Raw genomic sequence first — 26,854 nt, 5'->3', positions numbered from 1 at the left:
CCAATAATACTAAGCACCTACCATCTACCAGGCAGGCGGGCTGGGTGTGACATGGACAGGAACATTGGGGATGTGGCTCTTCCCTGGAGAGTGCTCAGAGCTGGGGCAATAGGTAAAGAAGAGCTTGTGGTCCCCAACACTGTCCGAGACACCCACTAACTGCATCCCCTCAACCTGCCCCGGCTGAGGGCAGGCAGGGACTTTGTCTGTCATGCAGCGGTGACCACACTGGCTAAGCCCTGCACAAAGTTGGCTAAGACATCCCTGACTCTGCTCCACACAGAGCCCAGGTGAGTTTCTCTGAGGGTGATAATGCCAGCCTAGGCGTTCACACAAATCTAAGCGATGGGAGTGCAGAGGAGGCGAGAGAGCACCCCGAACACAGTCAGCCCTTGTCTTAACCTCCCCCACCTGCCGGCCAGGTAGTCCCCAAATCATGCATCAGCAAGGTGTGCTCAGGGAGCCTTGCAGGCTGCAGTATTTGGGGAAAAAGCTGACGGTGGCAGCAGCAGCTGTTCTCTTTATTTCTCGGCACCTGCAAGGGCATTTCAAAGTGAAAAGAAACCTTAGCCTCCGGCAGGTGCCCAAATCCCACCAGAAGAGGAAGGGGGCACCTACCCCAGCCCATGGTGGGCTTTGCCAGAGACCCTGCCAGGAGCCTCACTCAATTTATTTAAAAGAGAGAGAACTTAAGCATTAGGCTCGCCCCTCCCTGGATGTCAGGTGGGGCAGCTGTAGGAAGAGATTTAAGGAAGACTCTGGAATAAAAGTCCCAGGCTGTAGGGAAGGGCAGAAGAGAAGGGGGAGCCCCCTCCAGGGGTCTCTCTGTTCTCCTCTCACAACCCTGGACCTGAGGGTAGGGGGTGGGCAGCCAATAGCAGCAGGTGTGCAAAACCCAGAGGTGCAGGACACCCACCCACCCATGGCTCTCTCTGCCTTAAATTACAGGCTAGAACTCAGACCTGGGTGCACCCTCCCTGGGGCCAAGTAACTCCTGCCTAAAGAGCAGCACACACTGACCACCCCAACCCGGCTCCCCCGCCCCTCCTCCAGGGGTCCCAACACACAAATCACTCTGCTGCCATTAACACCACCTGTACACAAACAGCCCACGCATGCATGCGTGTGTGAGGTGTGGGCGTAGGATCTCTCCCTCTCCCACGTAAACACGGGATTCATTTATTAAATGCCTCTCTGGCATTTCCTTTTCTGCCTTCATCCTGCTTGTTTAATATTGCATTTGACATTCTCATTTTATAAATGGCAACAGAAGCAGAATGGATGGCTAAAATTAGCTCACGAGTGAGAATGATGCTACAAATAGGAGGGTGAACACAGACGCCCAGCTAATCCCACTCACATCACCCCACCACCCCCAACCACCACTTTTGGGCTAGTTCCCGACTGAACTGTCCATCTTCAGGGGTGCAGGGGAGCACCTGTGGGAGCCCAGTCACTCGGTACTGTGCCAGGGGCCAGGGCCCACATGGCCACCCTGGCCTGAGACTCCTCCTTCAACCCAGAGGCCAGCTCCCGACTCTCCCCGCTCATCCTCCTGGCCCTCCCTCTCCAGAGCCCTGTCTGAGGCCATCACCAAGTGTGCCCTGAGCAGAAGAGGGCAGGCCTGAGATCACCCCAGGCTTTGCTCCTGAAAGTGTTTTTTTCTGGAACCTCCACAAAGGAGGATTTGGCAGAAGAGTCTGACTCAGCTTCCTGCTCTGCTCTAGATATGTGCTTCCTCTCCCAGAACCACCTCCGACCAGAGGCACGGATGGTGCCCCTCCACTCCACCCACATGGGAGACTCGGGACCAGCCCTACCTGGGCCCCCACCTGCATACTACTCACTTCTTATCATCTTTCCCTCCCAGGGATTCCACATCTGCTCACTCAGGATGATTCGAAGAACTGGGTGACCACACTAAGCATCTATCCCTTTGGTGGAGGATGCTGTGGCCTGACTCTGTTCCAAACCCTTTATAAGCCCTAAGTCACCGCTCTCTGAGAGAGGCACTAACAATGCTCCTTTTTGTAAGAGGGGCAGCTAGGGAGCCCGGCCAACAGGAAGTTACCTTGCCCAAGGTCACAAAGTGGCAGTGAACTGTGGGAGGGTTTGCAGCAGTGGGGGCCAGCAAGACCTCTCAGTTGGCAGCAACCCTGTGCTGGACTTCCTTCTGCTCAGGGCTCAGGGGGCCCTAAGAATCAAGGGACTGAGCTTCCCACAGGCTGTTATCCCAGACCCCAGTGTCGGTTTGGGGTACCCACCTCTTCTTTGCCTCTGACTAATAAAATACTATTCAAAAGTGAACCTGGTCCCTGGAGACAAGCAGCGCCTAAAACTGGCTTGCTTCCTGTTTGATTGCTTTAGGCCCAGAGTTGCAAACCATGGCCAGCAGGCCAAATCGGGCTGGCTGCCGCCTGTTTTTGTAAATAAGGTTTTATTTGAACACAGCCACGCCCGCTCATTTGCATATTGTCTGTGGTTCTGTTTGGTTACAATGGCAGAGTTGAATAGCAGTGCAGGGACCATATGGCACTCAAAGTCTCAAATATTTACTATCTGGTCCTTTGCAGAAAGTCTGTTGGCCCCTGGCTTAGGCCAAATGGAGGTCACCTGCTGTTACCAAGGGGTTTCCAGGACGGCTGACTCTCCCAAGCCTTCCGGATCACAGATGCAGCAACCAAGCAGGCGAGACAGGACCCGGATCAAAGTCTTAAATGAGCTGCAGAAGGCAGCAATCCCCGTGTTTACCATTTTGCAGAAAAGGAACCAGAAGCAGACAGGTTGGGGACTCAGTGGTGGTCACAGAGTAACCAGTGGTGGACTCTGGGATTCAGGCTTGGGTTCCAAAGCTCTCGGTGCCTCTACCTGAGCCAGCAGGTCCCAACGTGAGGACAAGGACATGGGTGTTATCCAGAGGAGCCAGCCCATAGCTGTGCCTCATACACCTGTGATGTTCGGGGGATGAGCAGCCTGGTGCCTCCTTGGGACAGCTGGACTCTCTGACCATGAGAGTGAGCAGTGGTGCTGAGAGCGCTGGAGAGGCCCGGGCATCCAGTGCCAGGCCCAGCGAGGCCAGGCTGTCCCAGCTCCACACTCCCCTCCCTCCCGGCTACCTTCCTTCTGACGCTGGATGAACGATTTATTACCCACAGCTCCCACGTTATCCATCATTAGCAACGATCCTCGCCTGGCGCTTCTCAGACTTTAATGTGCACACAAATCACTGGGGGCTTGTCAGCGTGCAGCTCCTGACTCAGGGGTCTGGGTGGGCCCGGGCCAGCTTTCAGAGGCTGCCAAACTGCTGGGACACGTCCACACGCTGGCCACCAGGGCCAGGCCTCCTTTCAAGCCAACGGGCAACTGAACTAGCTGTACCCACCAGTTGCTTAGCAAATTGCTGTAAACCTGACCACCTTAAAGGAATAAGAAAAAGGACTAAAGGAATCCTACAGTGGTCTTTCTAAGAAGCAAATGAGATCACTTCCTTATATTCAGTCATGTAAACCCAGATTTTTAAGTATTAGGTTTGCTAAGATGGCAGCAGGGTATAGCAGGAAGAGCAGAGTATGGAGCTAGATTGGTACAGGTTCAAATCTAGCACTGCCACTCAGAACTGTCCTACCACAGAAGCCCCTTCTTCACTCTGAGCTGTAATGCCCCACATTAAAGGGGAACAGGACCCCTACACAGTATCTTGTGAGGATGGACAGGCGGTGGCGTGGCCCATAAACACCAATCCCTTCTGCTGAACCAAGTCTAGAAGGCTCTACCCAGGCACCTTTCAAACTGTACCCCAAGTTTCCACCCAAGGAGGGTGGTGTCACCTCCCTGACATCATTTTGAGGAGGGCTGTGCCAGGCCTCTGAGGAAACCTGGAGCTGGCTCTTTGTCAATTCCCACCTCCCTCCCTGCAGCTGCTTGGCTCCTCGGGAGGCTGCCTGAAGGCTGGGCTCTGGCGACTAATCAAGCAAGTGTCCCTGCTGCTCAGGGGCTGCTTCAATCAGGGGGAAACGGCGGGAGGCATTATTAGCTGCACCCGCAATGGGGCTCATGGAGTGGCCAGAAAGGACCCCTCTCAGAGGGTCATGAGGGTCACAGGCAAGGCAGTTCCAATGAGTGCATTTGGTTGTGTTTATTGATAAAGAGTCACATTTGCATTTCCCTCTGGCTGAGGCTGAGTCTGAGCTCTTGATGGGTTGGGTCCTGAGCTCAGGTGGCAGGCAGCTCCCCACCCCGTCCCTTGTCACCCACCTCTGGTGCAGTGGAAGAAGCACCTTGGAGATCTGTGACTGACTGGGACCCCTTAAGCCCAAACTCGGTCCTTTTCCCTAGCCAGGAATCTGGCCCCAAAGTGAGTCTGTCTCCTTTGCCCTTCTAGAAGATCAGCCACAATATGGCTGAGAAGGAAAGGAAAGGACACTGAGGGGCCATGGAAGGCCCAGAGCCCAAGGAGAGGAACTTTAGCATCTCATTTAGCCCAGAGATGAAGTATAGCCTTGTAGTATACACTTATGCTCTGGAGTATGGCTTTCAGGCACTGAATTCCAGGGTTGCCACTTGCTGACTATGGAGCTTGCAATCTCTCTCTGCCTTGCCTTGCCTATCTGTAAAATGGGGATAAAGATTAATACCTACATCACAGTGGATGTGATCATAAAATAAGATGCATAAAGCAAGTGTTGAGCAGAGTATGTCACCTGCACCTGGAAATGTCAGCTATTTGTGTGATCTCTGTGAGACGGTATCATGTGGGGTCTTTCTGAACAGCCCCCTGCCCCACCCTGGAGACTACACCTCGTTGAGGCAGGGCCTGCACAGGGAGTGAGGGGAAGGAGTTGTGATTCCAGCTTCTAGAAGACAGCTATCCTGAGCCTCACCAAGCAGGAGCACGAGGGCCTGTTCTTGTTGGCTGGATGATACAGAAGGGCCTTCCACTTTTAAAATGTCTGGGAGGCTTACTAACTGAATTAGACTGGAAAGGCTTCAGTAGCTATGACGTGCCTCACTGTCATGTGAACCCTCACTGAGCCTTTATTCATTTCACAATTATCCATCATCTACCAAGTGCTGGGCACGCGTGACTGACTCAAAGACCTGGATTCAAGTTCAATCTCTGACTCATCAGCAATGAGACCTGTCCTACCATGAATATGAGAGTATCCTCAGTTGCATGACGTTGAGAGGGGCTCAGCCACCCGCCAGCTCCTCTGAGGCCCAGGGAGACAGTGAGGACTGGAGGACACTGACCTTTCTAATGTCATAGCACCTTCCAGTGCACCAAACACACTATAAACATCCTAGCGGCCACGAGGGCCTCTGAGCTCTCTGCCTTTCCGGATCTCTCATCTGAATTCTGCCCATAGCACAATGTAAATGCATTTCCTTCTTTGGTTCTCAGCAGAAAATTCAAAGCAACTCAGGATGCAGGCTCCTCTTACCAATCCCCTTTCAACCCCAGCCCGGGGCAGGGCCATGTGCAAACCTCTTTGTTCACAGCATCTCCAACCTCCAATGACCCAAAGAGGTGGCACGGTTACCAGCCCTGCTTCACTTTATGTCCAGGGTCCTACCTCAACCTTCCTCCTCCGAGAGCTCAGAGTTGGTGGGGCCGGGCTGGGAATCAGGATCCCAGTCACTCTGCCCTACTTCTTTGTCTACTTCCATTTTTGGTTTACCTCTAAAGAGCAAGTCCTAGCCCCAGATTCTTAAGGAAACAGAAACTTACACCAGAGCCACCAGTTACCGGCACCTGCCATAGCCAACATCCACCCGAGTGGAAGAAGAGGCAGAGAGTGTGGGTGGAGAAGAAACGACTGCTCACTTCTCTGGCTTCTCTTGGTCGCCTAGGGTTTGCCCTCCACCCCACGCTCAGACAACTGTACAGTTCATCTGGCAGCCAATAAGCTCAAGACCTATGATCCCACACTATCTGGGCAGCCCTGGGGCAGATCCCGGGTCTCCGTTTCCCCACTGGAGCAGCGAGGAGGATGAAGTCCTTCCCAACCTGGTCTCAGGCTGGGTCCAAGCCTGTCAATAGTCAAAGGTTGTACATTTGCATTCAAGGTGGCACATGGAGCTGTCTCTTCCTGCACCGGGCCTTTCCTGTGAACCGTTAAGTCCTGGCAGGACAGGAAGGGCGTCCGCCTGTGCTCTCCGCTGCTCCTTCTATCCCCTGCTGTCCAGGCAGCCTTCAGCAGAGCCTGTCAGTAGCATGCTCTGGCTAGGATAAACAAGGCATCCAGGCACTCCACACAGGTCTAAGTCCTCTGTCTCTCTAGTTTTAAAAATAGCAAGTAGTGACCTACTGAGAGAGAAAGGTACCAACTGGAAGGCAATGGCATCTGGGGGGACAAAGCCTACAAAGGACCTGTGGTATTCCTACACTTACCTCCCCTGTACTGTTTTAAAGCATGCACTGATGTCTCCAACATGCAGTATGCAAAGAAAGAGTATTTTCATTTCAGATGCATATGATGGCTAGGAACAATATGAACAATATTATTTTAGTGCCCTGGGAAAAAATTAGCAAGTCAAATATTGAATCAGGCCTGTAGCACCACATGCTAAGCAGATTGCTTTGATCTTATCCACACTAAAAGCTCTATTATTGAATTTAAAGTTGGTGAACACACATCAGACCAATATACAACGCATATCTAAATGCATGTTTCAGAAGCAAGGAATGTTTTGACAAAAGGGAGAAAATATCAAAGTTATAGCAGACTGAAACATGAATTTGCCCTCCCTCTTCTTTCCGGGCTGGAAACTTTGCTAGCCAGCCAAAATGCTGGTGCTCTAGAGGCCCTGCTAATGGCTCCGGAAATACCTGCTGAGCTCCCATTTTATCGGGGAACCAACAACGAAGGGGTTTCTTACCCCCTACCCAACTTGTAGAGTGAGACAGCAAGTAGGCAGACACCACATGGCATGGCGCCCTCTGGTGGCCACTTCTCTGGGAGGCCAACCTGGCTCCACAGATCCCATAGTCCAACCTCCTCCCTCCTCCCCAGGCTGCTGTGGCAGGAAAAGGAACTTCAAAGAGCCAGAGGGAGAGAGGGAGGGAAGCAGCTGGTCATGAAGGCAGACACAATCTAATTGACCACAAGGGGAGGGGGGTGTTAATTACCCAGCTGGGCCCAAAGAGAGTGTGGTAAACTTCCTATCTAGGCTATGTCCCTTCACGGACAAACATGGAAAGCACATTGTAAACCGGAGGTCAGCCAACCGTAACGCACAGGCCACATCCAATCCTCCTGTCTGTCCCTGCAAGGTCCAAGAATTAAAAATGGTTTTTATGTTTTTAACTGGTTCAAAAATAGTATTTTATAGGCCGGGGATGTAGGGCTTGCCTAGCGTGTGTGAGGTCCTGGGTTCAATCCCCAGCACTGCATACACAAAAAGAATAAATAAATACATAGTTAAAATAGTAACTGTAACATGTGAAACTTCCATGAAATTTTAGTGTCCATAAACAAAGCTTTAGTGAAACACAGCTCCACTTATTCATGGGATATACAACCGGTGGATACTTCTGTGCCATGACTCAGGGATGAGCAGTCCCAACAGTCGGCTGTGTGGCTACAGAGCTGAACAGACCATTTGGCCCTTTACAGAAGAGCCTATGGCTACCACAGGCAGGGCTGAACCCTGAGACTAGTCACTCCGCCTGCCCACCCTTGCCTAACCGGCGCACAATGTGGGTGCAGCCAGGTCGCACGGGGGAAGGGGTGTCCCATTTCAGAGCAATCCCTCCAGACTTACCATTTTATTATTGATTTCATGGAAATGAATCTCACAGACTTTCTCCACAACATCTTCATTCTCAAAAGTGACGAAGCCAAACCCTAAAGGAAAAAAGAAAGGAGAAAACAGTGAGGTGGGTGAGCTGGGCCCCTGGAGGCCCCCGGGGGGTTTCTCTGACAGCCAGCAGTCAGGACAGGCTCCTGGTGGGCGGGTCCCTGGGAGGGCCTGAAGTCCAGGCAAGGATTCCAATTTGTACCCAGCTCCCTTCCAACAGCGAGGAAAAGTTAATGATTTCACCCACATGCAGCGGGCACTGTGTGGTTTACATTTGCCCCGAAGCAAACAAGAAATTGACTTGTCTGTTATTTACGAGGGTCAGAGCCCTGCGGCTCTGAGCGCAGAGGCAGGCGGGTGGGCGAATGGCGGCCTCGCGGATCACTGCGGGGCCACGCTGGCCCTTTCCGGGAGCTGGAATGGTCAGCCCTCGGGTCGGCCTCCAGACGGAGGCGGTTATTTGTCCTTTTCTTCCTGAATTACTTCCTCTAATACCTCATCAGGACATCCTGAGGCCTGGAAGAAACTATTAAAAGTTGCAGGCCTCTGTTCTGCGCAGGCATCCTTTTTCTACTGCCGCTTCAAAAGCGCTGCGGATTTGGGGCAGTTTAAGACTGTTTGATGCCTGCTGTCAGCCGTCAGCTATCCACTGTATTTACTCGGCTGGAGACCGGCTTTGCTAGACAAGCTGCACTGAAGAATTTTGGCAGGCGACTGTGGCTCGGCATCCTGAGTGCCTCTCTCCACCCTCCTGCCCCTTCCTTTCTTCTCTTCCCACCCCCGACCGTTTTTCCAGCATGCAGCCCCATCTGTGACCCCACTAAGTAAAGCACACCGGTCCCACACGAACTCGCGCAGGGGCGCGCCCTGCGTGGGATGGAACATGCGCCGGGCCAGCACGAACACGGGAAAGGGAACAGGGGTAGAGGTGCAGGCGCACCGGGGAGCCGGAGGGCCTGGGTTCCAGCTGCGGCTATGCATCCTGACTCTATAATAAGAGAGCCCCTTCCCCTCTCTGAGCCTCACATGATGCACCTGCAAATTAGGGTGGTGGGACTGGGCACCAGGTACCCACACACAAATCAGGACTCACAAGGCTCCCTGTCCCTGTCCCCTGGTCCATATGCTGAAGTCCTACTTCCCAGTGTGACAGAATCAGGAGCAAGGGCCTTTGGGAATTGATTCCATCATGAGGATATGAGGATGGAGCCCTCACAAAGGAGCTTAGTGTCCTTACCAAAAGCCATGAGAGAGCTAGCTTTCTCTCTGCCAAGTGAGCCTCAAGAGAGTGGCCTTCTCTAAGCCAGGGAGCCATGCTGGTGCCCTGACTTCGGACCTCCAGCCTCCAGAACTGCTGGGAAACTCCTGCTGTTGCTACGCCAGGGTCCTCTGATAGAGCAGCCTCCACAACATTCTCCTCCCCAAGGATCCAAACCTGGCTGAGTTCAATGCCAGGCACACCGAACAGGAAGATAAAAATCGGAGTGACTTTTTGTATTGTGCTCACAGTGCTTTCTATCAGGGAGAAAAACACAGATGCTTCCCATTCAACTTGGTACCCAAGGTAGAGAGAGCACCTCTCAAGTCCCTTCTGGCTCACACATCCAACTTCACCACACCTTGTCAGGAATACGAGGTGCCAATACAGGGAGCTCTTACGTCACAGTCTCTAGAAGATTCTTCAGGACAAGACAACCGCTCTCTGCTCTCAAACAACCTCCAGTAAAACAAAGGGCTAGGACCACCACACAAAAGCAATCATGACCTTTAGTATGTGCCAGTGGCTGCCACCCACCGAACACGGGGCCAGTGCTCCCAGCACACACAGCCCAGCTCATTATGCACACAAGGCGACGTCTGACCTTCCATAAGGAGGACATGGGCATTTGCTATGGGGGCTCAGTGAGGGCAAGTTTCACCCAGCATCACTGGGTAAAAGCTGGGTCCTCAGTGACCTCTGGGGCCTGAAACAGGCGTCAGACAGATGGAGTTGTGTGAAATGAACCTTTCTGCAGGTTCATGCCCCTGCCCTCCTCTGCCAGCTCCCTGGAGAGGAAGCCACAGCACTGTTGCTGGTTCTGCGCTTTGGGTACTTCTTGGCCTTTGGACACACGCCGCACCCAGAGGCAGCACCCAAAGCATCTCTTTGCTGTGTGTGTCTGCTCCCCTGTCTCCTTCGAATGTTCCTAATGATGCTCAGCTCCCTCTCCCAGGGTTTGTTTCAGGAAGCCTGGGTGGTAGGGGCCTTAAAACGTTCAGGTTAGAAGTCCACCCAGGGAGGGGCCTGTTCCCCCAAATCTCTTTGGTTAAGCCCCTTCTCCTCCTGGAGCCCAGATCTTAACTAGCCCTAGGAGAAGGGGTGAAGACCTTCTCCTCTATGGGGAGAAGGGCCAGCACTGACGGAAGCCACAGCACCCTGAACAAGGGCAGGGCTGGTGCCTGTTTTCAGGTCCCAGGCTGATGGAGAGCTCCTAACACACGCCATGCTGAGTGTGTGGCTGACGGAGTCATTTCTGTGCCTCCAGGGACAGAGTGTCTTGCTAATCCATGTGAGTCACTGCTTTGCCTCCAGACTGACAGGGCCCACCTCCTGCACTGCCTGTACCCCGTCTGTGCCAGCGCCGCTGTTGAGGACATGCAGAGCAACACGATTCTTCTGAAACAGTTCACTCTCTAAAGACTAGAATCAACCTGCATACTGTGGTGCATGTCTGTAACCCCAGCAACTTGGGAAGCTGACGTAGGAGGATCACAAGTTCGAGGCCAGCCTGGGGAACTTATCACCACCCTGTTTCAAAATAAAAAATAGAAAGGGCTGGGAGCACAGCTCAGTGGGAGAGCGACCCTGGGTTCAATCACTAGTTCTGGAAACAACAAAGCCACCCAGCAAACTGGAATCAGAGGATCCCTTGGAGAAAGTTTCTCCTAGGACAGACCTCACTTCTCTGATGTCCCTCACTTCTAGCCCACGGGTCTCATCTGTCTTTGAAGGCAACCCCTCCTGTCTAGTCCCAAACCCAGGTATGTTGCAAATAAAACAAGCATAGGTGGGCCAGTTTTTCAGGGATCTACTGCTAAACAGTGCAGGGTGAGTATAGAGGCTGGGATGTGGCCCTCCAAATAGATATCCACATCCTAATCCTTGTCATACATGAATATGACCTTTTTTTTGGAAAAAGGGTTCTTGCAAATATAATTAAGGATCCTGAGAAGAGATTATCCTGGATTTAGGGTAGACCCTAAGTCCAATGATAGGAGTTCTTGTAAGAAATAGAAGAGAGATTTGAGACTCAGAGAAGAAGGGTATATGAAGGCAGAGGTAGGCCAGAATGGGGTGATTCAGACACAAACCAAGGAGGAGCTGGAGCCAGCAGCCACAGGAAGAGGCCAAGAGAGATGGTATCCCATAGCTTTTGGAGGGAGGACAGCCTCAGTCTCTAGAACTGTAAAGGAATCGATTTCTGCTCTTTTGAGCCACCAGGATTGTGGTCATTTGTTATGGCAGCCATAGGACCCTAGTGCACTGAGGTTACAAGCTTCAGTTGTTCCCAAAAGGTGGGCCACACACCACCCCTTCCAGCTGACCCGACAATCATGCCACTCTGGACAGAAGGCAGGCATGCAGATGCATGAGCAAAACCCATCCTGGCTATTGGGACAGGATGTGAAGTCAGGGCCAGCAAAAGACACCACTCCACAGGCCAAGGACAGCCCGGCCTGAAACACACGTGACCCTGGAAGAGTGGCCAGGGGTGTCAAACCACCACGGAGCCCGAGGCTGAGCTCCCTGTCCTGGATGCTGTTTCTACACCACCCAACTCCTTGCTGGCCTACTGTGCAAAGCACCTAACCCTGAGCCCCTACCATTCAGAACTCTTCGCTGCCAAACTTCCTACTCTGTGACACCATACCCAAGTAGAGGGAGGGCAGCAGAGCAGAGGGACAGGAACAAAAATGTAGAGTGCTGGGGGGGGGGGGGGCGGGCATTTCAGATTCTGACTCCCATACTCTCCCTGCCTGTCCTTCCCCAACCCCACAGGACTCACACGCGAATATCACAAAAAATGAATTTCCTGATTAAAGGCGAAAGCCTGGATTTCAAGCCCATCCACCCTGGATGCCTAACAATTCAGTGATGTCAAGACTCGTTCGCGGGATTTTAAAGATCTATATCATCTCAACATCCCTGTCTGTTGGGTCTGAAGGGAGAAAACAAACTTGATTATGTCTAAAATATTTATTTATTCCATTTGGGGGAGCAAAGAAGCAATGAAACACTTAATTATCAATAAGAGTTATTCCTTAACGTATAATCATTTTTATTTCACAGGTGTATTATCATTTCCGGTGAATTAGTAACTCAGTAGCAAACAACCTCCAAATAAATTAAACTGAGGAGTGGAGGACAAAAACAATGGGTCAAAAATCTGGGAGGGATGGGTGGTGGTTAGAAAACCCATGTTTGGTGTTAGTCTTTTTTCTTCTTTGAAATAAAAATTTTTTTATGGTGTTAAGACAGATGTAACATAAAATTTACCATCTTAACCATGTTAAGGGTCGAATGAAGGCAGCCGTCATCATCCATCTCTAAACCTAATTCATCATCTCAAACTGAAACTCTGCACCCATTAAATAATAGCTCCCCGTCTCCCTCCCCCAGCTCCTGGTAACATCCACTGAATCCACCTATTCCAGGTACCATGTATGCATTCAGTCACACAGTATCTGTCCTTCTGTGTCTGGCTCAGTTCACACTGTATTCCAGGCCTTCATTTTCTGAACAAACTGTTGTATGTACAGTTCAACACGGGTCTTGGGAGGGTTGGGGGATGGGGCAGGAAGTGATCAAGTGATGGTCACCTACCATTCTTGCAAAAGAGAATCAGAAATGGAGTCTTCTGAAGGTCCATCAAACTAAGGCGCAGAACAAAGAAACATAGTTATCCTCACTCAAAAGCAAGAGCCAGATGAACTATGTGCCCCTGGAGAGTCCCTTGGCCACTCTGGGCCTCCCAAAGCAGGTACAGCCCAGGGTCTGGCTCTGGTTCCTGCCAGGATGAGGACTCTGATCCATGAGCGTCTACAGGGGCTCACACTCCAACAGGGCCCTTTGCAGAGACCCTGTGAACACTGCTTGCTCTGTGTCTCTTCTCCCTTGGTGCTAAGGCATCACACTGGATCCAGAGACGCCCTCCCTAGGTATTTAAACTTTTGCAAGCCACCACTAAGAAGAGAGAGGAGCCCCAAAAGGCCAAAGATCGGAGGATAACAGACCAGCGCAGCAGAGAATACCTTCTCACTTGTCCTCAGCAAATGGTACCCACCCGGCACCCGCCCAGCCTCTCCGGAAGCCCAGAAGTCCCACCTTAACTGCACCCCACACTGCCAAGGAGCCAGCAGAACTGGAGGCAAAGAACTGTTGGTGAGGTTAACTCCCAACACAAAGGGATTTCAGAACAGACATAAGTAGGGTAGCAGTTGACAAGGACCATTTAAAAACAAAATTCTAGCATTCTCCTGAATGACGCTATTATTGGAAACTAACAAGTAAGCTCTATTTAAGAGATAAGCATTTTAACAGTCAAACCTTTTTTTCCCCTCTTTTATTTAAATGCACAAAACTGAATAGTCATCGGAACAATACAAGGCTATAAAACACACACACAAGAAGGGACCAGAAATCTGAAAACAAGATACCTCACCAAACAGAGTCACGGAGAAATGCCTGACAGCTGACTTACAGAGAATTTTTAAATTTAATATAAAAAAATTTTTTTAGGTCAGGGAGGGAAAGACAGAGACAGCCTCCTCCTAGCTTCAAAAATAATTTTCATCTCTTATCGTATAGGTCAATGAACACTAATAGGCAATCAGATAGGGCTGATGCTCCTTCAGTGGGAATCGATGGGAGAATGATTTAACACACTGGGTAATGGAGGGAAAAAGGAGGGAGAAAACCCCCAGATGGTCAAATTTATCTGAGAAGCCCACATGGAATTTAAGGTATGAGTATGCAGGAATATTTACAGCACACACAACCTGCCCGCTCTCATTGGAAAGCCGGGGCTAGGGAAAGAAAGCACCGATATTCATGGGTTGCTTCCGCATAAACATGAGTCCCTCGGGTGTGGGCCTGGGAGAATTTTCTGGTTTTAAAATGCTTCTCACCCCTCAACCTAGCTGGTCCCCAAGGCAACCCAGCAGGAGGCAAGGCAGGCTCCCGCACTGTCACTGCTCAACTGCTCGGCACAGTTCAGTGGCTTGTCCATCGTGACGTGGCCACATAGACCAGACCAGGAGTTGAACCCAGGAGTCGTACTTTCATACCCGCACCCTGCTTTTCTGGAGCGGGTTGTGTGACCTCAGATCATAATGTTCCAAGATGGAGCTAGTGGCCGTCTGGCTCAGAGAGGGGAGCAGGGGTGAGCTGAGCCATGAGGCACGGAGGTCTGCGTGCTTCTTCAGAGTCCACTCCCACATGGATGTGGGTCCAGCATCGTTCACCTTGTCTGCCCCCATCTCCAGTGCCCCTGGCAATACCCCGACTTAGAGAATCCAGTTCCAGCTGCCCAGAGCTCTTCCCTGGCGTTTTTGGATGTGAGGCCTTGGCAGCCGGCTGGGTTATCAGGGATGCTGGGTCTGCTTTCCCACCCAGATGCTAAAGTGCACGTCAGTGAAGCAGGAAAGTCATTTCCCACCAGTCAGGGATGGGATTCCTTCAGCCATCTCTCAGGTCTGGCATCCAGAGGTTACTATGTACTGTCAGTTCGCATTCTGTGTGATCATGTTACAAAGGGAAGCTCGGCTCTACTTGTTGAGCAGCTATTCTTAACTCCGTCTTCACCACCCCCTCCATCCCACGGAGTAGGGACGGCTCCCACCGTACAGAAGAAGGACTGAGGCCCAGGCGGACCCTGTCCTCCCCGTCGAGTGCCCTTCTTCATGTGAGGTGGACTAACTTGTCCGGCACCCTGCTCCATCACGCTTCTCTGCCAGCACATTTATAGGGTGGGAAAGGGCCCCTCAACCCAACCACCCAGCAGAGAAAGGCCAAAGCTCTGATGTACATTTCCCGGCTGCCCGATTCCTTAAGCAGAAAGGCATGTGGGGGCACTCAGCATTTTCAGAGAAAATAATGTAAAAAAGATGTTTGCACAGAAAATAATGGAGGTATCTCCTCCATCAGTCCAAGCTGACTGGGCACGGGAGGAGGGAAGTCTCTGAAGCCCTCTGGACCCCAACCCCAGAAGCGGGGCCGGGATGCCCAAGACTTCTGGCAGCAAACTGAGCCCCCAGTGGGTCAGCAGCCCCAGGGGATAAACAGAAGCGCTTACTTCTCTGGCCTTATTAACAAGGGTGCAGGCTGACCCATCCATGCTCTGCCCAGGACTCAGCACAGAGGGCTGGATAGAGCTGGTCAGGACAAGGACTTCCGGCCTGGAAGCCATTAGAGGGAGATGTCTGCCACCCATCACCCCCGCAGTGGCCAGATAGGCCTGCGATGCACTGGAGGGGCCTGCAGACACCCCCTCCCACCCCACCTTCCTGCCGGCAGGAAGCAGCAAGCCACGCCTCCTCTTGGAGCAGCTCCACCTCCCTCCCTGCCTCTGCCCCTTCAGGGTAGCATCGCCGCATCCTTCATGCACCTGCTTCCTCGTTTACACCAGGAGTTTGGCAGCTGGTTGCTGTAAACTATAATAAAATGCCTTTCCAAAAAAATGAAGGAATGTGACCAGACACGCCAGACATCATGATATTAAAGCCGTGTCAATTAATTTCTCCCCTGCTTGATAAACGAGCCCCATTCCATCTCTTAATAATGAGGAGAGAAACAAGAAAAGTTGACACTTAGTTTAATTTATTTTCTCAACTTGCCTGGTCATATTTCTCTCTGCCTTGCAGAGCGGACTAGGGCTGTGGGGAATCTCGGGCGGCTCGCGCGCAGGATGGGCAGAGATGGGTGTGAAGTGACATGGGGCTCCGTGACTCCCTCATACCACTTAATCAGGAGCGGGAGAGCGGCTCGGTGCAGCCGCGCACACCTGCGCCTCTCCTGCCACCTCTGGGGGCTGGGGTGGGGGAGTGTGGGGAGGGAGCCACGTCGGGTGCTTAGGGGATCGGATAACAGAAATGGCACTGTCAGATTTCTAGTTTAGTCCAGTGGAGCTGCACAAGACAGAATTCCCTAAATTAATATGAAGCTACGTGGGTGGTATTTGCCAGAGGGGAGCCAGTTTCTAAAGGGAAGGGTGCTTTTCTTTCCTTTTCAGCTGGAGGATGCTCCTGCCAACACTTGACCTTGAAATGCAAGGACAGGCCTTCCACGAGTCAGGTGCCAACCAGGAACCAGCAAGTGTTTCCTCAGTGACAAGTAGTGTGACCCACCCTAACCTTAGGACTGTTCGGGGACACTCCTAGACCACAAGCTGAGGTGGGGTGTGACCAAGTGTGCTGGGTGTGTCTGTCCTGCAGCAGGGCCCTCAGCTAGGGAAGAAGTTGGCTGTCTGCCTGTCTCCTAACGGGGTGTGGCTCGGGCATGAACATTTTCATCCAGGTTTCTGGTAACTCTGGTGCCCATGCATGTCTGACTGCTCTGTTTCCCAATTCAGGATAAGCCAAGCAGATCACTGGGTCAAAGAGAATCTAGAACTTTCCGCAGGAAAGAGAATTTTCAGGACCCCCTCTTCTATGAAACAGACAAACCAAAGCTGTTTTAAAGAAGCCTCTGACATCCCTTTCCCTGGCAGCCCTCACCCAAGGCAGACCCAGGAGATCAAGAGCAAAGCCAGAGCTACGGTCTCCGGGCTCAGAAGCCCATTCATACTAAAGTGTAAAAGGACAGATCATACTAAAGTGTAAAGGAGGCTGAACTGAAAGAAACCTGTCCGCAACAGCAATTAAAAGCAGAATTTTAAACAAGCATCCAGGCAGTGGGGGATATATATATATATATATTTTTTTTTTTCCCCCCCTAAACTGCTGGGGGCACTTCCCTGAGTGTGTGACGTTATACAAATGTACACAGCTTTCCAACATCAGAGTGAGGACAGAAGGGATGGGGTACCCTGAAGACCCACCCAGGAAGGAGGAGGGGGAGGTTAGAAAAGGGAGGAGAGTGGAAGGGAAAAAGAGAGAAGGGTGCAGAGGGAGCGGGACCTCCACGGTCCCCAAACCATTTTTCTAAGCGCGGAATCTGCTATGAATACTGATGGTGCCATTTCAAAGAGCCTGCGGCTGCCGGGAAAGGGTGTCTCATCCCAGACTCTTGTTAACGGAGAGGCAGAGAGCACCTGTGGTCCAGGCCAGAAAACCCCAACCTCATTTAATTCCGAGTGCGCTCCATAGCAGCGATTCTGTGAATGACACTTGTCAGGGCGGCAGATTAGTTCACAAACCTATTTTTTTGTGCGTGGTGTTCCATCTTGGTCGGGAAAATAGTCAGTTCTTGGCGAGAGAGACACATATTACTGCTGTTAAGTGCCAATATAAACTCTGGGACGCAGTGGTAAATTCACCAAATTAAATCGCTAGACAACCGGCTCGGATCAGGACCCCGGCAGAAGGTGCCAGGACTGCAGCGTGCGCCCAGCGGGGTGGAGGAGGCTGAGGTCGAGCGCGCAGCTGGGGCAAGGGCACGAAGATGCGCCGCCTCCGCGTCTGCTCTGCAAACCACACAGCCTGGGTGGCTTGGGGGCTCCACACACAGGAGCGGCCTTCCAGGCCTCTCAACCCCAGGGCTTTCTGCACTCAGGGGAGATGGAGGCTGGCTGGAAGCCTTTCTTTAAACAGAGTGGGTGTGTGGGTGGATACCCCAGCCACCACGGTCCCAATGAGTGGGTTTCAAGTCTGTCACCTTTCCTCATTCATCTTCTAGCCTCATCCATGCAAGGAGCAACCCTGGAAAGGTAAAAAGGAGTTTCACTTTACTGAACGCCCCCACTGAGGTGGTGTGGAAAAGGGCTTGGGACTTTGAAGTCAAGTAGATACGAGCTTCAACAGTGACTGCCTATGTGACTTCCACTCTGACCCTCGGTCTCCTCTTCCGAGAGACAGAAATAATAAAATCCACCTCATCAGCCAGAATGATTGCTTGAAAACACAAGGTACCCTCAAGGAGCTTAGTTACCTACCCACTTCTATCAACCAAATGAGACTTATGGCCTCTCCCTGTGCCTCACTCCTAAAAGTTCATCAGTTTGTGAGATGGAGATGTCCATAGTGCTTTATCAGCTACCATGGTGGGAATGAGATTCAGGAGGAGGAGCCAAACAAGCCACCGGGTAAATTCCTGGGCCATCTTGTTAGTTAGAAAGAGTCATCTGTGTATTCGTTTTGGTAAAAACAACAACAGAATCACCAATCTCTGAGCATGGTGCCCTGAGCTGGCCTCCCCGCCATCTCAACATGCCCACTTGCCTCCCTCTGACATGTTCTCAGGGAACAGTTACTGGCCACAGATAAGGTTCCAAAACTCCATCAAAAAACCACTGCTTGGAAGCAGGTTTTCAGCTCTGCCACAAATTATATGACTTTTATTATGAGGTATGGTTTCAGAATAGTCCCAACTGACAGAGCCCTGGCTGGCTGCCCGCCTCTCCCTCCGCCCCCCGCACGGGGTCATTTCTGCCAGCATCTCGTGCCAGCCAGCCGGACTGCAGCCTGCGGGTAGGTGGCCGCCCCTCAGGTGCCCCTGACGGGTGGTCTGTGCGAGATACACACGCTCGCTCGCCACGGGGTGGGGGCTGCCTATTTAGTTTTATTTTTCCGGCTGTTAAGGAGCTGTTGCAACATCTGGAGGCCAGATCTCTCTGAGAAGCTGAGACCGGCAGCCCAGGCAGCCCGGCCTCTGTCCACTGGGAGGGAGTGTGGATGTGCTCCCTGGTACCCCCAGACAAAAGCGTGGGCCATTGAGGGGAGAAAGGCAGTGGAGAGGCGGAGGGATGGGCCAGCAGTCTGGCCGCTTGCTGCCACTCAGGGTGATCCAGCCGGCGGCAGTAGAACCACCTGGAAATGGGCGGCAAATATAGGAGAGTCTCAGGTCCCACCCTGGACCTACTGAACCCAAATCAGCACTTTTAAAGTTCCTCAGGTGATGTTTGTGCAAATTAAAAATTTAAGAAGCATTGCTCTGGAACAGTGATTCTCACATCAGAATCAATGAGGAACTTTTGTATGTTTGTTTTTCAATGAGGCTGATGTCTAGGCCCCGTCCTCGGAATTGAGTTAGTCAGCTCCCCAAGCATGTGCGTGTTTAAAAATTTCCCTGCAGGGGATTCGGATGTACAGTTAGGGTTAAGAACCAAAATGTTTAAATTTTTTTTTTCTTCTGAAAATAACTGAGGTGTCACTAATATTTAACATACGGACTGAATGAGTCTGGGGCCCTCACATCTCCCCATGTCAGAGACACACTTGTCGTAGACAGGAGTTCAGAAACTGATAAAGGAAAAGACGAAGTGCCACAATGGGGCCGAGACCAGTGGGACACCTCATCTATTCACCTGCGGCGGGCACAGCTGGCACTGTGCGCTGTTTACATGGGACAGTAAAAGGACATATTGATCATGTGACCTGGCTTCAAGCATTCACAAAGAAATGTGGATTGGAAATAAGACGATGATAGACACGCATGTGACAAACAAGAAAATGACAGTGGACCCTCTCCTCCCCCTTAGCAAGGCCCCTCACCAGTTGCATCAGGCCCCCAAACCATGCTCTTGATCAGAAGGGACAAGGAGCAGCCGAATGAGTGACGAAACCTGGTGCTGAAGAAAAGCACTTGGAAACCTGAAGTTTGGGAAATATTTCCCTTGTTATGTGATTTTGTTGCTAAAAACGATGTAACTGGGTCATCCACAAAAGCTCTTCTATCTGCATACTTTTAAAACCCGGAAACAGAACGGTAAAAATTCTGTTTGAAAAAATGAAATGTTTCAGTGGATTCTGAACCCATTTGTTAAAAATATAAAAATGCAACACTTGATTAGTCTGCATGAAGAACTGATTGACATCAGGGAAGATGGAAATTTACAAGCTGAATTTCAACAAAATCCTTTGCATAATTGGAGGATGGGATTGAAAAATTAGTGTCATGATTTAGTCAGCCTGGCGAGTGTGCTTCTTCCACTGGGAGCTGTGTATCTTGTAAGGTGTAGTTTTCAGTTGTGCTGGGCATGAAAACCCCGTTGCAAAAGGAACAACACTGAGAATCCAGGTTTGGAGCCGGATCGCCAAGTGTTAAATAGAGATTTTTTTTTTTTTTTTTTTTAAAAAGCAGCATACAATCACATTGTTCTCAAAAATACTGCTTTTTGTTATTAATAAATAAAATCCTAAATATGGCTCACTGCAAATGTATCCTATTAAGTTCCTATTTTTGTAGATTTTATATAATATGTGATACAGTAACAGTAGTACCCGTATATAAATGGAAAATTAAATAAGATATACTGGGGGTGCACGCACTCTCCCTCTTTCTCTCTGCTTCACAATTAAGACATTTTGGAGACTCCTGTTTTGAAAGATGTGGCCTATGTCATGGACTCTGGTTCTGCAGTCATCGCTGAGCCAGAGACTGCTAAAAGTCAGGGCCAGAGTGGGAGTAGGTACCTTCAGCAAAATCCGGCTGGCATGGGCCCCTCCCCTACCACCCGTGTAGGATCTTTAAATGAGAAATTCATGGGAGCCAATAAACAGCCCATTCTAAACCTGCTGGGTCCTTCTGGACTTAGAACCATTTGGGGGCTTAGTGCTTCCAGCTGAGACCCCTGCCTCCTACATGTTAACGGCGGCCATACCTGAATTCTTTTCAATACATTTTTCATAGCATCGTATCTTCATTAAAATTTTATTCTATTAGCATTCTGAATCCAAACCACTAAGTACATAATTGCTAAAACATGTGTTAAGCACTGACTTACAAAATGCCGGTTTTATCATATTGTTAATTAACAGAAAGTAGGATTAATACATTCACAGATCATTAGGAGCAGTTGATGCAATTTCACTAGCTCTTTGGCAGGACGGGGAGTGGGTGCTGCTAGCAACCCGGGGACTTCAGAGCAAGGGCAGTAGTGCACCCCGGGGCTCACCCTCAGCCCCTCTGCAGGTCTGGGAGTGTGTCGAGGAGAAAACCAGGAGACAGTGACTCCAGGTCTACTTTTCCTAGAGGAAATGATTCTAATCAAGATCTGATGTCACTCGGTGCCAACTCAAAAGGGCCCCATGTGGAAGGATTTGGGTGAGAAGAGAAAGCAGTGCTTTCTTTAAGGCAGACGAGTGAGCCTCCAGGGACCATTGGGAGAGTTCAAGTCTTGAATCCAAAGATATACTAGAAATTCTACTTGTGCTGCATACTGGTCGTGTGACTTGGGACAAACCATTAACCTCCCTGACCCTGTTTCTCCACCTGCAAAACAGGAATAAAAGATGCTGACCTCATAGGGCTGGCATGTGGATTAAAGGAGATAATGCAAGCTCCCGTTATCGCGCAAACCCACGGTTGTAACTCTTATATGAAGATTTCTGTACCCAGTATTGCTGGGAACAAGTGGGCCACTACCTAAGACTTGAAAATACTTTAGCTATCAATAAACGTGCGCTGTGGCAGGGTGGGCTCTAATGGGGTGGACCCCGAGGTGCCAAAGCCAAGTGATGATGGGTGTTTGGACTCACCTTGCTATCATCCCCAATGGAAACCTGGTCACAAGATCCCTAGGCCAGAGGGGTTTACTCAAACCACCCTGTCCTGGGAATTATAGAGGTATCCAGGCATGAAATGGACTAAATGTCTTCTCTGTTCCCAGCCATCCAAATTGCTTTAGCCTGGCCGATGGTGGTGCTGCCAATTCTTCACGCTTAATAATGAAACAGCCCACTGGCTGGGCAGCAAGCAAGACCAGCGCTGGAAGCCAGGAATGGAGGAGCCACAGCAGGATAGGGCACAGAAGGAAGGGCCAGGGGTGGGGTGAGGCCTTGACAGGAGCTTCCTGGGAGCTGGGGCCCAAGACAAAAACTGAAGCTGGCAGCCAGGGGCCAAAGGGAAGCCCAGCACAGGAAAGGGAAGCACTCACTCAGCCAGGAAGTGACAAGGGCTGCTGCCTTGGCCGTCATCCTTTTGGCTGAGCAGCGGACCTTCCCAGAGGAAGGTAAGGACGGGGCCACAAACTATTAGAAATGACAACAAGTGGGATCTCCTGGCTGGAGACAGCGTGCAAAAATCAGAGCTACGGGAAATGCAAAATTCAGTTAAGTGCACACCAGCCTCTGCCAGGCCGAGTGTGAAGAGAGGGAAGAGTCAGTCACCGGGTTGCTTTTTCCCCCTTGGAACACTACTTTGAGGCCCTCGCTACTTAGTAATTTAAAGGTTTCCGATGGCAAGACTTTCCAATATGTGGGGGTTTATCTGTGGACTGTGACTGGAAAGAACCCCCTTATTTGTAGAGAAGACTGTGAGTAGCAAGAGCCTGGGCTCTGCATTCAGAGGGGGCTTGTAACCTCAGGTCCACGCCTCACCTGCTTCAGTTCTCTCATCCATAAAATGGGAATCATAACATTATAGAGTTGCAGAGTTTAAGGAAGATAGTGTGCACGAAGCTCAGCTGTCTTCAGAGGCTGACACATTCGTGTCTCGCTAGCGATCTGTTTTCCTTTGATACCGACTTGCAGAAATGATTTAATAATATGCCCGTGGGATGAGGGCTCCAGGAAATGCTGCCCCTGAGGGGGAACTGTTCGGAGCAATGTCCTCTCCAGTGGCCAAGTGGGAGCAGAGAGGGCCGGGGACGGAGGGGTCCAGGGTCCAGGGAAGGCCTGACACTCAGCACGGTGCTGCCCTTGACGGCAGACAGCTCTTTCCATGGCCCAGGCGGGCGCCAGCGCACACCTGGAGGCCAGGTGCGAAGTAAAGGCGTGGCTTTCCAGCAGGAGTCACCCCCGCATCCCATTCTCAAAATGGGAGCCAGACGGTCTCCGTGTACCCCAGAGTAAACAACCGTGAGACAGCTGAGTTCTTCCCCGGCTTGAAAAATCATAGCACACAGACAGCTATGTGGTGGCCATTCTGCCACTCGGCCACAGAGACCAGTAACTCCAATTTATTTGTGTCTGGGGCCTTAAGGAACCTCAGCTGTCATCCTTTCCTCAGTTTATTACCAAATTTCTAAAATATTACATTCTTTATTATATCCAAATTCACTTTATTGCACTTGACAATACAGATAATCACATACCATATGCTCTCATGTTTTGAAACCAATGCATGTTGACAGCGGTTTTTATTCATGATGCATAATTCCGTCCCGAACTCACAATGAGGCATCTGAGCACCCAGCCTGGTGTTAAGACTTCCGCCTAATAACAGATTAACAATACAGCAAGTTTCCCACACGCAGCCCGCCCCTCCCTCGCCATTCTCTACTTACAATGAGAAAAATGTACCTGAGCTGAAGCGATGGGTTCATTGGGGTGGGGGTGGAACCCTCCCGCCCGCCTTTCCCAGAGGGTTTATAATGATTTGTTATTGTTCCACGCTTATGAAACTTGATATTGAAAAGAGGAATTGGTCTTGCGCCAAGCGGCAAAGCAACTAATCACAGCAGCCCACGCTGCTGGCCCCCAGAGCTGCGAGCACAGAATGCCCCCAAGCTCTCATTAGGAGCCTTTCTTGTTTTTACTCGTGTCTTGCTACAAGCAAATATTTGTCACTCCTCTACCTTGGTGAGACCCTCCCTCTCTCGACCCCTCTCGGCCTCCCCTGGGCATCCCTTCTGTTCCCAATTAGCCCTGAGCTTCCAGGCAAAATGACCGCAGCTGGGGGTGGTTCCCACCCTCAGCACCCCACACCTCCCTTGCAGAAAGGCCAGGCTGGCGGAACGTCTCCCTGACTCCTTCAGCCCCTCGTCCTGCCTGCGGGCGGCTGAAGCAAAGGGTGGATAACGGAAGGATGATCCTCCAGCTTTGCGGGTGGCGCCCGGAACAAACAATGCCATTTCACTCGTCCCCTAACTAAGCACTTTCATTTGCTTCAGAGAGGCACTCAAACAACTGTAAACCCCTTAGGTTGTGTCCGACGAGGGGAGAGAGCGCTGGTGCTGTCACCAGCAGGGAATCAACTCAGATTTACAGAGTCTCAGAGCTTTAATATATAGATATTCGTCTTCCCCTGCACATAGACAAGGGGACCTGGGCAGGGGTGGAGGCGGCGAGAAGAGCAGCCCACAGCTCAGCGGCAAACAAGCCGGAGTTTTGCAATCATTCTCCCGGATAATGGGATTTCTCCACCAGGGGAGGGGGCGCTGGGAGGAAAGCGGGGTCCTCACTTTGCTGAGCACTTGGCTGTTTTTTCGAAGCTTAGCTGGGTGGTGGTGGTGGAGGAAAGAGATCATCAACATCCACTGGAGGACCCAGTGACCTACTGGGAAAAGAAGCCCCATAGGACCCAGAGGGGGCTGGCGTCAGAGGGCTTTGGCCACCTGCAAAGCGACTTAGCCACCAGCAAAGGAAGCCGCAGAAATGCAGAGGCATCTTCCTGTAACTGCCGTGTTCCTGAGCAGCTTGTAATAACCCCGTTTCACGAGAAAAACCCGACTTCCTTCTGGGCATGTACCGTGACTCCAAGAGGAGCTTTCTTTTTATTTCTTAATCATCTCCAGCAGGGAGGGGCTCCTCCTCCTACCTCAAAGGATTTGGGGTATTTTACTTGTTTTTTTGGTTTTGTCCTTTTCTCTTGCTTGTCTATCAGGTATTGCGTATGGCAGTAAATAACTGGTAACTAAACTGATACTAACAGTCAGATCAGTGCAAAAAGACATAATTTCATGAAGAATCCTGTTGAAATATTTTCGGTGGGTCTCTATGGACCTGGAACCCTGACTGCGGGGACCAGGCTGGGCTTTCCTAAGGCAGGACCCACCTGGCTACCCGTCACCTCTATTCTCTGTTGGCATACTTCTGGGTAAGGGACAATCCCCCTTCCTTATCATTTTACCAGTATGAACTGTTTACAAAGGTCAGTAAATCCTTTATCCCAAGCCTCCTCTTTTTCTTGGTAACTGCAGTCGGGAAACCAGTCCTGGTCCCCTTCCTAAGAGCAGACACAGCCACCTCGTTTCTTCTTACTCTAGTCTCCTCTGGTTCTTCCAAAACTTCTCCCCGGATGTGGTCCTGGTCCCCATCAGACCTCCGTGTGGTCTGCCTTGCCAATGTCCCTCCAACACAGGAATCCTGGAAGGGAACCTGACACTCCACACAGTGTCTGAGCCATGCAGATCACCAGATGCCGGACTGGACTTCTCCCTACACACAACTTGGGGGCTTGCTCCATCACCCGCTTCCTCAAAGAAAGCTGACACTCAGCTCAAACCCAGGACTCCTGGAAACCATTACTGAAATCTTGCCCCACCCAAACTCCATTTGTTTTCTTCTCTGAAATATAAACTTTGGTTGTCATCTTCTAATTATAAAAGTAATGCTCATTTTTGTCTTACAGAATATGAAACACTGATTCCTAATATACATTAATTAAATACCTATGATATGGAAGGAACGGTGGACAGAGTAAGCCCCTGCCTCTGACTTCAAAGGCTGGGAGAAACACATAACCCACAATCCCCACAGCCAGTGGGCAAAGAACAGAGTGACTCAGTTTGGGTTCCAGGACATCCCAGCTCCTTGATCAGCACCCAGCACAGAGCAGGTGCTCAGCAAATACTGATCACAGCAATGAAGGGCTTTGGAGGACGGCCCCAGACGGCTTCTCTTTGATATAACAAATGGGTTTTCTTTTCAAAGACCAGAGGCAGTTAGTACCATACCAAGGCTGAAGCACAAGAATAAGGAACCCACAGCCCTTTCAGAGGTCCAAAAGCACCTATTTCAATTTCAACCCAGAGCTTGGTCCCAAGGTCAGAATCTGCTTGGCTGAAGGTCTGAGGTGCAGAAGGGTTAAGAGAACAGGGAGCAGAAAGAGGAAGTCAATCCCAGGAATCCTGGACCCGGCCAAACAGAGCAATCTTCCTCTCTGGAGAGCCCATCGCAAGGGCTCTGGTGGCTCAGGCAGGGGCAGCCTTGAGGGGCGGTGCAGCATCTGAGCTAAAACTCGAGAGGTGCTGTCGGTGGCTCCCACAGAACCAGCACACCAGCCAAGTCAAGTCTGCTTTCGCCATTTTCACCGATGAGACAGCACCTTTGTGCTTGCAGGGGAAAGACTACCACAGAAACCACCAGCCAGACAAAGCCCTGGGTCTCCAATCAGACTCTCCATGAATAAGCCACACTAAGAGTGACCGCTGAAGGGACAGGACCAGCCAACAGAGAGCCAGGACCCAAGTCTACTGTAGCTGGGACTTTCTGTAAAACAAAATGCAGCACCGTCCCCCCACTCCTTGTGGTGCTGGGGATGGAACCCAGGGCCTCACACATGCTAAGCGTGCCCCCTACCACTGAGCAACAACCCTAGCCTTTCATTTGTGTGTCTCTGAAAACTGTGAGAACTAGCTTTCCTGCCCATCTTCAAGGATGATAAACCACAAGCTCTGCTGTGCTTGGCAGAAGACAGAAGGCAGGAGGTAGCACAGAACCCACTCAGAGCTGCACCCAGAACGCCCTGTACAACATGCCCAGCCTTTCGCTCCAGGATGACAACCCTCCATCACAGGCCAGCTGGGTCCCCGTGGGGGGAAGGGATCCCAAAGAGTGTTCCTGACCTGGGACGTGCACTGGGCCACGCTGGACCCTCTGCCCACCGATGTAGCCCACCACTGAGGGAGCTGCTTCCCACGCCCCAAGACCTGTGCGTCAGCCTCATGACAGTCCTGCATCTTGGTTCTAACTTCCTGGTTTTCTGCCAGCCAGAAGGCCTAATGGACCTACTTATTTTATTTCTTTGGCTTATAAAGGGACATAACCAAGTAGTGATGGAGAAAGAAGCTGGCAGTATCGGAGGCCCTAGAGAAGGCCTGGGAAATGCCAGGAGTGACGTCATGCCTTGGCCACGCACTCTCCCCAGAGGACCAGCAGCAGTGCTGGGGCTGGACATCCATTCCCAACGGGGAAG

The 26,854-nt window shown here is 51.1% G+C and overlaps 1 protein-coding gene across 1 annotated transcript in view; it reads right to left on the bottom strand.

The window, feature by feature from the left end:
- The window catches only part of LOC124979001 (RNA-binding protein Musashi homolog 2), a 242,505-nt gene that overhangs the window by 67,052 nt on the left and 148,599 nt on the right, over positions 1-26,854 (bottom strand). Inside the window, exon 3 of the mRNA XM_047543042.1 lies at positions 7,765-7,847. Within this exon, the coding sequence (XP_047398998.1) occupies positions 7,765-7,847 (83 nt within the window). The remainder of the gene's footprint in view (positions 1-7,764; positions 7,848-26,854) is intronic.

The sequence above is a fragment of the Sciurus carolinensis genome, chromosome 3 (assembly GCF_902686445.1).
Source record: "Sciurus carolinensis chromosome 3, mSciCar1.2, whole genome shotgun sequence".
NCBI classification, from domain to species: domain Eukaryota; kingdom Metazoa; phylum Chordata; class Mammalia; order Rodentia; family Sciuridae; genus Sciurus; species Sciurus carolinensis.
Note: the sequence above shows the minus strand (reverse complement) of the source record. Positions and strands in the feature narration are given on the sequence as shown.